Source organism: Sciurus vulgaris (genome assembly GCF_902686455.1).
Source record: "Sciurus vulgaris genome assembly, chromosome: 7".
In the NCBI taxonomy this organism is placed as follows: Eukaryota; Metazoa; Chordata; class Mammalia; order Rodentia; family Sciuridae; genus Sciurus; species Sciurus vulgaris.
Genome location: NC_136467.1, coordinates 63,814,928 through 63,833,693, shown reverse-complemented (window position 1 = coordinate 63,833,693; position 18,766 = coordinate 63,814,928). Strand labels below are relative to the sequence as shown.

Below are 18,766 nucleotides of genomic sequence, written 5' to 3'. Positions count from 1 at the left end.
ATACATATCAGTGGGGTTCCATGTAATATTCAATGACTGCATACATTGCATAATTTTAAATCAGGTTAAATTATTTTTCTCCTCAAATATTTATCATTTCATTGTGCTAAAAACTTACAAATCCATTTTTCTTGCTTTTTGAAATGAACAATACATGATTGTTTTCTATAGTTGCCACACTGCAACAAATAGTATCCCAGAACTTCTTGCTTCTATCTAAATATAACTTAATACTCACTGATCAATTTTTACCCATCTCTCCTGCACCAATGTTCTTGGACACAATTCTACTCTCAACTTCTCTGATACCAACTTTTTCTGATTCTACATGAGTGAGGTCGTGTGATACTTGCCTTTCTGTGACTGACTTATATCTCTTAACATAATGATCTCTATTTCCATTCATGTTGTCACACAGGTTAGCTTTTCATTCTTTTTACAGCTGGGTAGTAGTCTACTGTGTACATATTCTCTTTATCCATTCATCATTTGATGGACACTTAAACTATTTCTATTTCTTGGCTATTGTGAATAGTGCTGTAATTAACAGGAAGTGCAGGTGGCTTTTCAAGATACTTCATTTCCTCTATATTCGTAGTAGGGTTGATGGGTCATATGATAGTTATATTTTTAATCTTTTGAGGAAAATTCATACTGTTTTCTATAACTGCTGTACTAAAGTGAGCAAGAGTCCCCTTTTCCCCATATCCTCCAGATATCTTTAGTCTTTCTGATATCAGCCATTCTTACTAGAGATAGGTAATAGTTGATTGTGGTATTAATTTGTGTTTTCTTGTTGATTCGTGATGAGCATTTTTTAAAAAGTGTAACTGTTGGCCATCTGTATGACTTCTTTTGAGAAATGCCTATATTCCATTGCTCATTTTTAAATCTCATTAATATTATCTCTGCGACTGCAATCTGGACTTCCTTATATATTCCAGATATCAACCCCTCAGATGCATACACTGCATATTTTATACCATTCTGTAGGGTTGCCTCTGTACTCTGTTGAGTGTTTCTTTTGCTATGTAGAGTTTTTTGGTTTTATATAATCCCACTATTTTTGTGTTTGTTTTCTGTGCTTTGGGAATCTTGTTAAAAAAATCCTTTCTATTCTAATGTCCTGAAGCATTTCCCCTATGTTTTCATCTAGCAGTCTCATAGTTTCAGGTCTTACAGTGAAGTCAACATTCATGTTCAAGTTTACATGTGGAACTGATCTTTGTAACTAGTTAGAGAAGGGGGTCTTGCTTTTTTCATCATGTGCATATCCAATTTTCCCAGCACCATTTATTGAAAAGTCTGTCCTTTCCCCAGTGGATGTTCTTAGTGCCTTGGTAAAAAATCATTTGACTGTAGATATAGTTTGAAATTAGGCTCCTTGTTCTATTACTTTGGTCTATTCCCCTATTTTTATGCAAATACCACACCCTTTTGATTATTACAGCTTTGAAGTAACCTCATACTTTAAAGTCAAATAGCATGATGCCTTTTGCTTCATTCTTTTTGTTCAGAATGGCTTTGGCTAGTTGGATATTTTTGTGATTACATATCATTTTTAGGATTGTTTTTCCTTGTTCTATGAAGAACACCATTGGTATGTTGACAGGGATTGCATTTAATCTGTAAATTGCTTTGGGCAGCATAGACATTTCTGTCTATTTTTAACAATATTTGTTCTTCCAATTCATGACCACAAATGTTTTTCCATTTTTTTGTGTCTCTTCGATTTTTTTTCATTGGTGTTTTATAATTGTCATTGTAAAGATCTTTCACCTATTGGCTGATGTTTTACAATTTTCATTGTAGAGATTTTTCACTTCTTTGGTTAAATTTATTCATAGATATGTTATTTTAATTTTGTAGTTATTGCAAGTAGAGTTGCTTTCTTGATTTCTCTTTAAAACATTTTCATATAGCAATATCACTACTGAAAAATAGCAACTACTAAATTTTTAAAATTTCTTCACAAATTCCCTTTTTTATTTGTTTAACTACTAACTTTTATATGTTGATTTTGTATCCTGTAACTTTGCTGAACTATTTTATTGCTGGAGTTTCTGGAGTTTTCTATAGATATGAAGTCATCTGCAAACAGTGACAAAATGACTTCTTTTTGGCTGGCCTTTATTTCTTTCTCTTGCCTACATGCTCTGACTAACACTATATAGGGAAAAAAAAAAAAAAAAGTGGTAATAGGAGATATCTCTGCCCTGTTCTAGATCTTAGAAAAAAAGTTTATAGCTTTTCCCTAGTTAATACATTGTCAGCTTCTGTCTTAGTATAAATGACCTTCATTATGCTGAAGTATATTCCTTGAATGCTTACTTTGTTCAATGTTTTTATCATGAGGGGATGTTCACTTTTCTTAAATGTTGTTTAAGCATCTAATGAGATGAACATTTGGTTCTGGTCCTTTGTTCTGTTGATATGATATATTACATTTATTGATTTGTGAGTACTGAACTATCCTTTCACTCTGAGATGAATCCAACTTGATCATGACGAATAATTTTTTTAATGTGCTGTTAGATTCAGTTTGCTCATATTTGGATTGGGATTTTTACACCTACGTTCATAAAAGATATTGGTCTGAAGTCTTCTTGTTGTACCCTTATCTGATTTTGATGTTGGGTAATTCTCACCTTGTAGAATGTATTTTGAAGAAATCCTTCCTCTTCTGTTTTTTTGGAATAACTTAAGTAGAGTTGGTATTAGTTTAGTAGAATTTGGCAGTGAAGCTATCTGATCCTGGGCTGTTCTTTGATAAAAGACTTCTTATGACTGTTCAATCTTATAACTTGTTATTGGTCTGGTCAGGTTTTTTATTTCTTCATGGTTCAGCTGGTAAAGTATGTCTAAGAATTTGTTCATTTCTTCTAGATTATCAATTGTTGGTTTTTGTAGTTTTGCATAATAATCTCTAAAAATTTTCTATATTTTTGTTGTTTCAGTTGTAATGTTGGCCTTTTCACCTTTTTTAAAAAACTTTTATTTGAGAGGACTTATTTTTATGGATAATGTGGAAAAAGCTTATTCAGGTGATGAAAGGAAAAACAAAATGAGTTCATCACCTGGTAATGTGTGCCTGTATGATACTTGGTGACCTTGCAAGTGAAGTTACTGATAATAAACTAGATATTTCACTGTTATTTTACTTCAAAGTAAAGATGATGCAAGTTGATGACTCATATTTTGCCCTGCAGTTCCTGGAGTAGCCAGATGGTAAGTAGTTTGGCAAGAGTACTACTGGAAGCTAAGTATTAAGAAGACAGAAGTTTCAGTGGATGAATAGCATTGTGTAAAATGCTGTTAATTGTCAGGTAGACAAAATGAGTGAGGATACCAGCATTCTCCTCATGTCACAGTGTTTTATATAGTGGCTCATATATTTTTAGGCCTTGGTGAAAGAGATGACAATTATGCATGGTCCAAATAAAAACTTCCTTTTCCTCAGGCAGACCCAGCTATTGCCACTGTTGAGTATAAGCCTTGGGTCCCTTATAAAGTACTTTTGTCCACAGGTCCAGATAGTTGTTTGGCAGTAAGGAGATTATATTGGATCCTTTCTATCACCGAAGGGTCATCTACTTATTTCACTTATTACACTTTGGATTTTGCTTTTCTTTATCTACCTAGCATAGTTCTGCCTGTATCTTCAGAAGGTAGACATACTGAATATATATCTTCATGATATCCTATACAATATTGTGTTATTATTTATCAAGAAAAAATAAGACAATGGGCAGATGCCATAAGATGCATTTTGTTTTTCCTTTCATCACCTGAATAAGCTTAGTGTGGTATCTGAGAGACAGTACCTTGTAAAGTTGGGGTGCTATTTTGAAATATGAGGTATCTGATCTGAGCTAGTGATCAATGGTTCTTTTTCTCTCACTTCCAGAATATATAGTTCCAAAGAACCAAGCTGGTTAAGGTATGTGGTTGTCTTCTAAAAAAGGTGATAAAGTACTCACAGTTTGCTTCCCTTGCTTATAACTCTAGATTTGCTGGTTTGGAAGATTAATATATAAGAGATTGACAATTTGCATGGAAATAATAATTTATTGAAATAGCTACATAGGCATTTGAGGTTGGCATGCTATTGGATGAACAAATAAAATGTGGTCTCAAAATAGCTTGGGAAATTGATTCTAATGAATTGTTGTTATACAATAAGTGAAGAGAAAATTTTAGATGGACCAGAAAACCTCTCACACTACTATGACTATAATATTAAGCACAGGTAAAAATGTAATGTCCAAGTTCTCAGGAATGTGCATTTGGTCATTCCACAAGTTAAAGAATCTTGATTTAGCATAGTGGCTGGTTAAATAAAATGTGTACAAGTGATGGATGACAGAGAAAATAAAATAATATGTTTTTGAACCTGGTTAGTTGTAGAAACAAATGCTCTGGATTCAACCCTTGCTTATTTTGTATCTGATATAGGCACTAATACATTTTAATTAATTTAGTTGCACTGGGGATGTAGCTGAGTAAAAGAACACTTGCCTGAAATGTATAAGGCCCTGAGTTTGATCCCCAGCACCAGAAAACAAACAAATGAACAAACAAAAATCATCTTAACTAATTTAGTTTTTTCCCTCCCCTCATCCTCTGTGGGTAATTTTGTAATTTAGCCTGCTAGCTAGAATATACTGAAATGGAACTGCAAAAGAATTTGAGGATGACAGGATACTAGCAAGAGACAGACTAAGTGATGAATGATATCAATGATAAAATTTTTGGATATTTCCCTTAAAGACAGGTGATTATATTTAGGTTATGAAGCAGACCTACATTGTTAGGAGAAAACTTTTAGTTTTTAAAATTGTAGGTATGGGGAAAATAGTGTAGGGATAAATTATGGCAGTGAAAGGATTGCAGGGACTTTTGCTCTTTGTAGACAGCCAGCATCTGAAATTTGCCTTGTACAATAGAAGTCAAAGAGAGGAAAATATTCTCTTTTCCTGATGTATACTACAGACTAAAACTCAGGCATTCAGATTTTCTGTTCTATTTAAAGTGTAAGAGATTGGTTGTAAAGACTGAATACTAGTTTGAGATTAATGATAGAAGTGGCAGTTATCAGGATGAAAATCCAAGTAGGAGATATATGTATATCCATGAACTCTTGAAATTGTGGCAAGAAGGTTTCCTACTGGCAAATATAGAAGGGTATTACTTTTGGGGCTTCTTGATGCTGCATGATTTTGTATCAGTGATATAACTGAAAGTGTCTTTTTGCTTCCTAATACTTTCAGATAATACTAAATTGAGGAGATGAATATTCTTTTTGCCTTTGCTAAGAAATAAAATACAGCACACATGTTAATCTTAGACATATTCTCTGTCCATGCTCTTTTGACTTGCATTTGTCTTTCTTCTGCTTCCTTAATAGTTTCTGACTTAAGGTCTTTCAATTGCAAAATGATTTGGATGCTGCTTTGTGCCACAGACACTGCTCCACATGCGCCAGGATACTTTAACTACTCATGTTATCAATACTAGAGTCCTGTTTAGTTACCCGAGTCCTGTCATAGAACCCCAATATAACTCTAGATCAGGGGCCAGCAATGGGAGAATCCACTAAGATTCCATCCAAGAATATTACAGAAAGTAACCTATACAGAGATTAAAAGGCAAAAAGCCTATTTTAAGGTAATTATTTAGGGGTTCAACAACTGAAACACCTGTCTTATAGCAGGTTTAGATATAATCACATTGAACTTACATAGTAATCCACTGCAAACTTTCTGAAATTTTTATTTTAAGATTGATTTTAAAGGCAGTAATAAAACAAATCCTGGATTGCCTCATTCTTGAGATGGACTTGATGAAATGAAATGTCTGGTAGTGGCATAATTCTAGCTTAATTTAGTGATGAAAATCAGCAAATAAATTCTATAGTTTTCACTTAGCCTTAGTGATAATGTTTTTAGACTGATTAAAAATATACAAAACAAATAATTCTACATGATGATCGAGTTATTAACAGTTCCTTAGGTCCCTTATACTTAAAATAAAATAAAAATGAAGAAGTGTACTGTAACAGGGAAGAACACATGAGGTTAACATTTGAAGTTAATGTGAGTCACATATGTGCTAAACGCATAGTGCCTTGTGTACTTTGAGCAAACATCCCAAAATGTGTTCAGTAGGTATGTACTTTGTACCCTGACTTCAAAGAACACTCTGCATTTGGAACAATTTTGGGGATAAAACATGAGAAGTAAAGGTAAGCTAAGATATATGCAAGTTAAGATATATGTTGCACATTAACTAAGTCATCAATATCCCATATAATTATTTCTTAGCCTCTAATTTATAACACTATTTTAAACAAAAATGCATGACTATTTGGGCATATCAGGTAACATAAGACAAAAAATAGTTTCAAAAATTATTTTGACCTTAAGTTATTATCTTGAATTAATATTTGGAATAAATATACAATAAACATTAAGAGAGTAGTAATAAAAATTTAAAGATAAATGGTAGTTTTCACTCTATCTCAAGCAGTCATTTTATACCCTTTATATTGAGCTAATGTGTGGGGCTCTGCTAGTGAATAAGGTCATCTATGGAACAAAGTAAGAACATTTTGAAATAGCAGTTAACTATTACATACTAATGTATTATATGCAGTGCTATCCAACAGATTCACTAATCCTAAATGAATAATGAGAAATGGAGAAAGAGAAATATGCAAACTGTTAAGACTGGATCCTTGGAATCTTATCTTTTATTAATAATGAACAGCACTGTTACTCAATGCATGAGATTACAAAGGGTATATGTGAAAAAAGGAAGGGTGAGAGATGACAATGCAATAATGATGTTTCATAAGTTTTCATCATAATTCCATCCATTCCATTTTATTTCTTAAAATTGGAAAAGTGTAAGGAAGGAAAGTCACTATATATTAAATCTATGGAGCAGAGTAGTAATATCTGCACTTAGAAGTAGAGGGAAATATAAAGTTCTATACTATCAAATGGAATAATATAAGATGAAAAATCTTCTATTCATAATAACACACCATGATGATAAAAAGGCAAGCAATGATCTACCAAACTAAGTATATGATTAATATGTATATACTTATTAGTACATGTATATGTACCAAAAGTAATATATAAAGTTTTATATATTTATATATCATTTTGTAAATTTGGCAAGGCTCTTGAACAAATCTGGAAGTATACTGAGACAGAAAAAAAAACCAAAGGAAATGAAGAGACATCAAAGAAAAATGAAACTACTAAATAAATACATGAAAGAAATGCTCAATAATTAAAATTAAGGGATACACTAAGACAACAAGAAAGATTTTATCATAATACATCAATAAACTATAACAAATGAGGAAATCTGTAACTCTCCTATAGTGCTGGTAATTCATACATTAATCGTGAAAACATAAACTAGTATAGTCCTTTTGGAAAGTAATTAGCAGTATGTACAAAAAATTGTGAAAAAGTTCCCATTACTTGGCCCACTGATTTTATTTTTACATCTCTATATTGAAGAAATAATTCTAAATAAAGAATAACATAATAAAAGTGCATGATTAATTACAGAAAAAAACACTATGGACTATCTACTCAATGGAATAAAATCATATAGTTTTTATGGTATTTTAAAAATTTTATATACCTTTTACTGTTTTCTAAATTTTAAACAATGATTCTATTATATATTTTTAATTTCTATTTATGTATTTAATTATTTTGGCGGGGGTACCAGGGACTGAACTTAGGGGCACTCAACCACTGAGCCACATTCCCAGTCCTATTTTTGTATTTTATTTAGAGACAGAGTTGCTTAGCACCTCACTTTTGCCAAGGCTGGCTTTAAACTTGTGATCCTCGTGTCTCAGCCTCCCGAGTTGCTAGGATTACAGGTGCACACCACCGCTCCCGGCTATTGTATATTTTTAAAAAGTTAATTTTATAAAAGTGATCATAAATTCTATACGGGCAGGGAATGTGCAGAATTTATGAGCACATAGTTGAGTATAAAATATACAACATAATGACATCAAAAGAAAAAGTCAAATATGAATACCTAAAGTAAATATTTAATGGGAAAATACTGGGAGAAAGTACTAACTAGAATATTAATCTTGCTTTAAGATGGCAGTTTTATACATTTCTTATTTGTCCTATTATTTTTTCTAAATTTGTTATTTTATATTTTTATCATAGAATAAAACTAAACATAAATCTGTAATTTCCATTATAATACAATACAAACTAATTAGATATGTATAAGAAGTAGAAAATAAAATATGTTGCTTACTTCTCTTTCATCCATGTTCAACCACTGCTTTGGATCTTCTTCAGTAGCCAGAAAGGCTATCAATTCTAAAGCAGTAAGTCTAGTCTGACGTCTTGATGAGACAAATATCAAAACAGGTTTAGCTGGAGAATGACTTCTAATTGCTGTTGAAAAGTTGTGGAAAATGAAATGTTAATGTGCTTAAAACTAGAAGATGACTTTTATTATTCAGTTAAATTCTTATTTTGGTCATAACATATTTAGCATTATTCCAGGTACTATAAGAATCTGACAGCATACTAAACAGATGACAGGAAGGGAGAGATTCCTAGCTCTATCTAAGGAGCATAATGCCTAGGACAGGGAAAAAGTAATTATGTCAGCTTCAAGCTGTAGTCTGAGTTGTACTGGAAGGAGAACCTTAAATGTTCATATGATTAGGTTGAGTTTTCTATTTCTAAATTGTGTTTCTGAAGAATTTCTTCCTGTGTAAATTGTGATATTGCAGTTAATTGGTCCTGAGATCTGATAAGATTCAAGTCCTTCACGGTGATGAAAAATGTCCAAAGAAAGACCACAAAAAATTTCTTTTTACTTTTTCCATTTTACCAGAAGAGGGAAAAATTAGGAGAGATTGTCCAATAAGCAGGCAAGTGATAAATCAGAAGAATATTTTCCCTCTGATTTTCTAAAACCATGAAGTTTCAAGTGGGAAAATAAAATACAGAAGATGGCTAAGAGGAAACTGTCTAAATGTACAGCTGAGAAATAGCACAGGAGTGCTCAGCACACAGAAGGTGAAAAGAATACTGGGAAATGGCCAAGTAACAAGACTAAAGGAATATTGTAAATCAAATCTATAAAAAAAAATTACTTAAAGAGCCACATAAATTATTTGCCCTAACTGGAATTGAGGTTTCGTTACTCTAAAATGCTGATAAGATGGCCCAAGTAGAATTTATTTATTTCTATATAGCTCTCTTAAAACAGTCAGAGATATTTACAAATTTTATGTGAAAAAGTTCAACTTTGTTGTAGTTTCTTATTTGAAATGTGAGCTGCAGAATTCCTTTTTATGGGCTGAGATACAGGTTTATAATGGAAATGCTGACATGACCTCAACTATATTTGTACTCTGATGGTGAGAAATAAAGCTATCATAAAATCATATTTCTAAACTCAAAGAAATATAGTAATCACTACAGGTATAATAAATAGTTTATAAGGATAGCAGTTGTGCTGATACTGTATCTTAAGAAGTGCAGAAATTTCAGCTATTTGCTATTGATTTACAAAACACAAAATACTTTATTTCTATCAATGGTATGTAATCAGCCATTTCTTAAGTAGACATACACATTTTCAACAATATACATTATGAAAAATAAACTCATTTATCTTATTTCCCACTCTCTTGCCATTTATCAGAATATTAGAAGATATAAAGGATAAATCTTTTGTAAATCATATTACAAAAACAATGTTTTTAAAACTCACATATTATTACAATATTGGTGTCATTTGTACACACAATCATGAATGGATTTGTCTCTTTTTTAAACCTCAACATTTAATGGATTTTTGCTGCTGCAAGAACAGGTGTAGCTGAACAGTTCCCAGCAGATTTATTGTTCATTAGTGATTTTGTACAATGCTTCTGTGGAGGTGTAAATAATCTGAATGGCCAAGATTGGTCTCTAGTTCACAATCAATACTTTGCTTCTGTCATAAGGCTAATTACAGCTGCTAAAAAGTCACCTCACAACTGTCATCTCACAATCAACAGCAGTTCACATTACAGAATTTATTTCGTAGGTTATTTTTAATTGATACAATAAATATTCCTTATGTAGTCTAAAAACATGTTTCAATAAAACAGGAGAGTTATTCTTAAATCTTTTCTGTTTGCCTAATTTTTTAGAAAAGGAAAAATGAAAAAACAAAATACAAAAACTGACTTGTAAAAAAGTACTGAAAGTTTTATGGTTTTTAGTAAAAGTTAAGATTATGTGATTTTTTTTACTTGTTTCTATTTATCATTTGTTTAAGCTAGTAATTGTTATAAGTAAATATTTTAATAGATTAATATAGTGAATTATTTGATTATTTGAAAAATTACATATTTTTATCCTACTACAATAACTTTTATTTTTGAAATATCTCTAATGTTCAATATGTAATTTAACATATATTTATATTCCTTAAGAGTTGAGGTAAGTAGCTTTAGCTATTTGCAGAAGTTGGAGCGGTATCACCCTTTAAAATAAACACAAAACTATATAGAATACATTTGATAGCTCTAATACAGAATGGTTAGTATTTCAATCCAAGAAACTGAAGCTCACCCTGAAATGCAGGCTTGTTCATACTCGCCATTCGGGGACAATAATGTTGACCTGGGAAGCCTTGAATGTGAACTTCCAGTGGAACAGGGCGTACTGATGGACGGAAGTTGAACAAGCCCATCTACAGTTGATATGAGAGAGAAACCATATATATATGTTTATAATGTTATGATGCCTCCTTAATGTGGATACCTAAACCATGTTACTGCCTGATTTATCCATCTTTCACATACCTGCTTAATATTTAGCCAGTCAGCAAGGTCTCTGGCATTAGCTAATGCAGTAGACAGTCCAACTATCCTAACAGGTTTTTCTGTGTGTGAGGAGATAAAATTTGTTCGAGATACAATGACTTCTAGAACAGGACCTCTTTCTTCCCCTAAGAAATAAGAATAATATACATTAATCATTTGACAAATTCAAAGTGGCTGCTGCAGGCATGAAGTCAAAGTTTATAGGCTGCTCAAAAAACTAAAAATAACACTACCATATGATCCAGTAATCCCACTTCTGGGTATTTATCCAAAGGAAATGAAATCAATATGCTGAAGAGATATATGTGCTCTCATGTTCAATGCAGCATTGTTCACAACAGCTAAGAAATGGCATTTACCTAAGTGACCATTACCAGATTACTAGATAAAGAAAATATGCTATGTATATAAGTATGTGTTTATGTGTATATACATACATGTATATATTATATATTTATACATATACATATATATATAAAATGAAAAACTATGAACCAATAAAAAAAGAATGAAATCTTGTCATTTGTAACAACATGGATGAACTTGGAGGGCACTATGTGAAAAGAAATAAGTCAGGAAAAACTGAATGATCTCACCTATATGTGGAATCAAGAAAAAGTCAAAATTCATATAAAGTAAAAAGTATACTGGTAGTTGCCAAAGGCTGGGGGTTGAAAGGGAATAGGGAGATACTGACCAAGGGATATAAAGTTTCAGTTAGGAGAAAACAGTGTGTGAGATCTACCACACACCAGGCTGACTATAGTCAATAATATATATATATATATATATATATATATATATATATATATATATATTATATAGTTTAGATATGTGGTGTCCCCCAAAAGCTCATGTGTGAGACATTGCAAGAACATTCAGAAGTGAAATTAGATTATGATAGTTGTAATCTGATTAGTGGGTTAACCCACTGATATGGATTAACTGGATGGTAACTTCAGGAAGATAGAGTATAGCTGGAGGAGACAGATCTTTAGGGATGTGCCTTTGGGGTTTGTATTTTGTCCCTGGTGAGTGGAGTTCTCTCTGCCTCCTGAGCTGCCATGATGTTCCGCTGTAGTTCAGGCCCAGAGAAACAGAAGTGGCCATTTTATGGACTGAGACCTCTAAATGAACACCTAACAAACTTTACTCCTCTAAAATTGTTCTGGTCAGGTCTTTTAGTCACAGCAATGAAAAAGCTGAACATAAATTTAAAAATAGCTAAGAGAGTAAATTTCAAATGTCTTACCATAAAAATTACAAATGAGGTGACACATATGTTAATTTGCTTAATTATTTCACATTGTATACATATCAAAACATTATATTGTATCTCATCATTATATACAATTATCTCTCAATTAAAATCAATATTAATAAAAAGTCAAAGTTTGTATATTACTTATATACATTGGTACCTACCAAGCAGATGAATCTCATCTATGATGAGAATAGTAACTTGCTGAACATAGTTCCTATTTTGCCAGCTTCTGCTGACGCCATCCCACTTCTCTGGTGTAGTGACAATGAGGTCAGCCTGGGCAATGGATTTCATATCAGGAGTCACATCCCCTGTTAGTTCAATAACTCTGGAGGGAAAAAAATGATTCTCAAGTAACACATAATCTTGGAAAGGCAACAATATATTTCTTTCCAATAAAATTTTATAATATTTAAAACTAATGGTCTTATAATACTTTAAAATAGTAATTAAGAACATCATATTCATTAAAGAAGTTCTGGAGTTCATAAATAATTTGCATGCACAGTGCTTTCAACTGGTTTCCAGAGTTTACTCTGAACAACTTGAGAGAAAAATAAATAGAAATAATAGATTTATTTTACAACGAAAATATATTGAAGGAGCTGGGGTTGTACTCAATGGTAGAGCACTTACCTAGCACATGTGAGGCACTGAGTTCAATCCTCAGCACCACATAAAAATAAATAAATATAAAATTAAGGTACTGTGTCCCTCCCACCACTAAAAATATGAAAATATAGATTCAGAAAAAGCTGTCATTTATAAAAGTATTCATATTAAGAAATTAAAGGAATTTCATTTTCAGTCTTAAAGCAATTGGAATATTTATACCATTTTAATAGTAGCTGTGAACTTTTAAATAAAAGATTATGAAAAACACTGTAAACATATTCAGAGGTATTATGTGACTCTTTCATTTGTTGGTGTTTTCAGACTTCTGAAAGTGTATCTCTTGAATAAAAGAAAGAACTCACCTTTTACCAAGTTTTTCTTCTATTCTAACCTTCCAGTCATCCATTCTTTCACGGACCAGGGCTTTTAGAGGTGCAATATATACTGCCTAAAAAGGGGAGGATGAGCAATAGGACTTTAATGAGAACAGTGATGTCATTTTCAAATAAAAGTAAACATAAAATTTGTGAAAGCAGGACAGTGTGGTTTTAAAATTTATATTTTTAGTATGGAATATTTATATTTTTAAATTATTGAGAAAAAGTCAGTAACAAACTACATGAATCCAAAATAAAGCAGAAAATTAATACAATACAACATTCTATGATAAAAATACTAACATAAATTTAAAATTAAAAAAATCACTAAAGGCAATTTTCTTAGGCATTTCATAATGAAATTATGTTCTAACAATGTGAATACATTTTAAAACACTATGAGAATTAGTATATTACACAGGATTAGGATTCTGACAAAAATAAAAATATTTTTCCTAGTTATGTTCAAGATTTATCTGGGCTGTAATTCCTGAAATAATGTATTAATTTTGATTTTTTTCAAGTTTTTTAAGTTATTATTTTTAATACTTTCCTTAATACATTGTAGTTATACATAATATTGGGGTTCATTTTGACATAATCACATATGTATGGAATATAATCTGCTCAATTTTAGCTCCCAGTGCTTCCTTTCTCCCTCCCTTTGTTCCCCTTCTTCTAGTCTACTGGTCTTCTTTATTTATTTTTAATTGGTGCTTTATAGATAAACGAAAATGTGGAATTCACAGAGGAGAATTAAGTTTGCTGCATTCCACAGTTCCACCCTTCCCTCCCACTCTGTTCCCTTCTGATCTCCCTTCTATTTTCAAATGACTCCTCTTCCCTCTTCCCCACTTATTTTGCTCCAGGTTTCACATGTGAAGAAAACATTCAATCCTTTCTGACATCTGGCTTATTTCACTTAGCATGATGTTCTCCAGTTCCATTCATTTACTGGAAAATACCACAGTTTCATTCTTCATGGTTGAGTAAAACTCCATGTATATAAGCCACAGTTTCTTTATCCAATCATTTGCTGATGGGCACCTGGACTGGTTCCATAAGTATTATGAATTGCATTGCTGTAAAGAATGAGGTACCTGTATGCAGATTTAAATCTTTTGGATAAATACCAGGGAGTGGGATAGCTGGGTCATATGGTGGTTCCACTTCTAGTCTTTTGAGGAATCTCCAAACTGCTTTCCAAAGCTGTACTAATTTGAAGTTCCACCAACAATGTATGAGGGTGAGAAATAAACTAGATGTTTAAATTTTAATGCAGATCTTAAAGGATGACAGTCATACATTTTAGGTGTTCCAATTTTATAAAACACATTATTCACTAAAAGAACCTTTGTTTAAAAAAGTCTCAAACCATAGTATAATTCTTCTTTTTTAATAACATGTCTCTGTGGATCAATAATCACATAACAGATTAAAAATAGCGAAACTTTAAGTAAAAAAGAAAGAAAAGACAATATCTGAAAATCATGGAAAAAGAAGTCTGGATATTTCTGAAATCACAAATGATGATGAAACAGCACATAATTCAAATTGCAATATGTCTAAGATATCTCTATTTTAAATGTGATATACTCATATACTTTAAAAAACAAGAAAACCCTAAATGCTACATTTAAAAAAAACTTAAAATTAATAAGCAAAGTCAAGAAAGGTACAGAACATGAAATTAACAACAACAACAAAAAAATCAGTGGCATAAACTACTGATAAACTAACAATGAACTATCTGAAAAGAAATTAAGAAAACAATTCCATTCACAATAGTATCAAAAAATACTTAGAAATAAATTTAATCAAGAAGGTGATATCTCTCACCCTACACAACACTGAACTCAAAGTGGATGGATGACTTAGGCATTAGACCAGAGACACTGCACCTACTAAAAGAAAAAGTAGGCCCAACTCTCCACCATGTTGGCTTAGGAACTGACTTCCTCAATAAGACTCTTAAAGCACAGGAAATAAAACCAAGAATCAAAAAAATCAGTAAAAAGCTTCTTCACAGAAAAGAAAACAATTATGAATGTGAACAGAGTGCCTACAGAATGCGAGAAATTCTTTACCACCAGCACCTCAGACACAGCATTTATATCCAGGATATACAAAGAACTCAACAAACTTAACATGAAAAAAAACCCAAATAATTCAGTCAATAAATGGGCTATGGAACTGAACAGGCACTTCTCAGAAGAAGAAATATGAATGGTCAAAAAAATAAATGAAAAAATGTTCAATATATTTAGCAATTAGAGAAATGCAAGTTGAAACTACACTGAGATTCCTTCTCATCTGATTTAGAATGGTAATTATCAAGAATACAAGCAATGATAAAAGTTGGTAAGGATGTGGGGAAGAAGTTCATTTATACATCGTTGGTGGGACTGCAAATTGGTGTAATCACTCTGGAAAGCAGTATGAAGATTCCTTAGAAAACCTGGAATGGAACTACCATTTGACCCTGTTATCCCACTCCTCAGTTTATAAACACAGGATAATATCAGCATACTACAAGACACAGCCACTTAAATGTTTACAGCAGCTCAATTCACAATAGCCAAGCTATGAAACCAACCTAGGTGCCCTACAACAGAAGAATGGACAAAGAAAATGTGACATAGTGGAATATTACTCAGCCATAAAGAAGAATGAAATTATGGTATTTGCTGGCAAATGGATAGAACTAGAGAATATCATACTAAGGGAAATAAACCAGTCCCAAAAAGCCAAAGGCAGAATATTCTGTCTGATATGTGGATGCTAACTCACAACAAGGGAGGGGAAGATTAGAAGTTCATTGAATTAGACAAAGGAGAATGAAAGGAAGGGAGGGGGGACTGTAACAGGAAAGACAGTAGAATGAATAGGGCATAGCATATCTTTTCTATCCTCATATATAAATACATGACCACATCTTGTACAATCACAATAATGGGATCCTAATAGGAACAAGTTATACTGATTCTATGTGTATATAGTATTTCAAAATATATTCTACTGTCATGTAAAAAATAATAAAAAAGAAAGAAAATTGCATTTCTCAAAATTCTAGAATTTCAGAGATGATGGGGACTTTAGAGGAACTTTATGAAAAAGTTCCAGAGAAGTTGTGACATCCCTTCTATAACACAATAAATTAGTAGAACGGTAGAATAAAAACCTGACTTTCACTTTATCATTCCTTTGACAAATTGTAGAAAAACTGGAAGCCATTTATTCATTTCACATAATACAACTGTTTTGTTTCCTTTGCAATTTCTACTATTAGGTTAAGTTTGCCCTGTTTCTATTCTTATTCAAGGAGTACTGACTAAATTACAAAAAATTCTACAACATGAGAACAGTATAAACCTGTACAATCACAGTTCATCTTCTTCATCAAGGAAAGAAGATTCAGTGAAGCTGTGGAACTTGCCACCATAAAGAATGAGACAGTATCTACACACTCTGGATCACTATTTCCTTTTTCCAGCAAAGTGGACTTCACTACATCTGAGACATGTCACGCTGTTTTCTAAGCATATAAAATAAAATTAAAAGTTTAACTGAAAAGAAGAAGAAAGAAACTACCCCCAAATAATCTACAGATTCAATGTAACCTCCCATCAAATGCCAATGGCATTTTTCTTAGATATAGAAAAATATTTAAATTAATAAGAAACCATGAAGACCCAAACAACCAAAGACATCTTGAGAAAGAAGAAAGTTAGAGGCATTCTACTTCTTAACCACAAATTATAGTACAAAGCTACAGAAATTAAGATGGTATGGCACTGGCACAAACATACACATGTAGGCCAGTGGAACAGAATACAGTCCAGAAATCAACATACACATAGAGGGTCAACTAATCTGACAAGATGCCAAGATGGAAAAGGATAGGTTTCAATAAATAGCATTGATAAAATTTAACCTCCACATTTAACCGAATAAAACTGGACCCCTCTTATACCATATGCAAAAATTATCTTGAAATGGATTCAAAATGTAGACATAAGATCTGAAATCATAAAACTCCTAGAAGAAAACAGGGAAAAAAATCTTGTCACTGGTCTTAGCAATGAGTTTTTGGATATGTTACCAAGAACATAGGAAACAAAAGTAAAAATAAACAAATGGGTGTGCACCAAAACTACAAACCTTCTATACAGAAAAGGAAGCAATCGATGAAGTAAAAAAATAACCTATGTAATGTAAGAAAATACTTGTAGTGTTAATATTCAAAACATGTAAGGAACTCATATAACCCAAGAACAAAAAGCCTAGATAACTCTATTAAAGAAAAAAATAAAAAGGAACAAAGGATGTGGAACAGGCATCATTCTGTTAACATACAATATGGCTAATAGACGTGGAAAGGTACTCAACTTCACTAATCATTGGGAAAATGCAAATCAAAATCACAATGGGTCAACACCTTTATTATCAAAACAACAAAAAAGAGAATAAATGTTGGCAAGGATGTAGAAAAAAAAGTGCCACACACTGTTGGTAGAAACGTACATTGAGGAAGCCATTGGGGAAAATACACATGAAGAGCCTTAAAAAATTACACACAGCAACACCATATGATAGAGCAATTCTACTTTTGAATACATATCCAAATGAAATGAGATCATTATCTCAAAGATAGATGTACACTCCTATGTTTATTACATCATTTTTTTTTAGAAAAGCCAAAATAAAGAAACAATCTAAGTGTCCCAAGATGGATGAAAAAAGAAACTGAAACAGAATGGGCAATTTCTTAGCTTTACAAAAAAAGAAAATCTTGCCAGCTGCAGTAACATACATTGTGCTAAGAGAAATAAGCTGGACACAACAAGAAAAAACACTGAATAATTTCCCTTATAGGTGGAATTTTAAAAAGTCAAATTCATAGAAGCAGAGTAAAATAATGGGTGTGAGGGGTGAAAGAGAGGGTATGGACAGATAGTGGTTAAAGGATACAAAGTTTCATTTATGTAAAATAAGTTCTAGCTACCAAATGTACCGAAGGGTGACTGTACTTAACAATACTGTATTAACAGATTTGAAATTTGTTGACTAGATATTAAATGTTCTCACTGCAAAAAAAAGTAATTATCTGAAGTAGATATGCTCTCTATCTTGACTTTAGTAATCATTTCACAATGTATATGTGTATTAAAGAATCATACTGGACATCTCAAATATAAATCATTTTTATTAAAATAAAACAGTATTGAGAAAAAATTTACAAAATATGTTTTATGAAAATTTAAAAATACTTATTTGATTCCAATGTTATTTAACCTTAATTGATAACATTAATATTTGAAGAAATATAGCATAAAAACTATGTCTAAATTTCTTGTGTCAACCAAAATGTGTTTTTTTTTAAGTATTAACATTTCATTCATAGCCAAAGAATTTAGTTATGAATTATTATACATCTAACAAATACAGCTAAGAATTAACTATCTCATAATGGAATCACCTATAAATTATAGATATGAGGAGGATGTGTGAGCACTATATATGTTAGAAATTCACCTAGAAGACTCCAAAGTTTGAGATCAATTTTCTTGCAACAAATTATTCTAACACTGATCTGACCCCCTGGAAAATTCACTGAGAGTA

At 31.9% G+C, this 18,766-nt stretch overlaps 1 protein-coding gene across 1 annotated transcript in view; it reads right to left on the bottom strand.

The window, feature by feature from the left end:
• ASCC3 (activating signal cointegrator 1 complex subunit 3) overlaps positions 1 to 18,766 on the bottom strand; it is a 449,567-nt gene that overhangs the window by 118,926 nt on the left and 311,875 nt on the right. Inside the window, 5 exon segments of the mRNA XM_079148642.1 lie at positions 8,311 to 8,453; positions 10,635 to 10,755; positions 10,868 to 11,013; positions 12,314 to 12,480; positions 13,130 to 13,215. Of these exon segments, the coding sequence (XP_079004768.1) occupies positions 8,311 to 8,453; positions 10,635 to 10,755; positions 10,868 to 11,013; positions 12,314 to 12,480; positions 13,130 to 13,215 (663 nt within the window).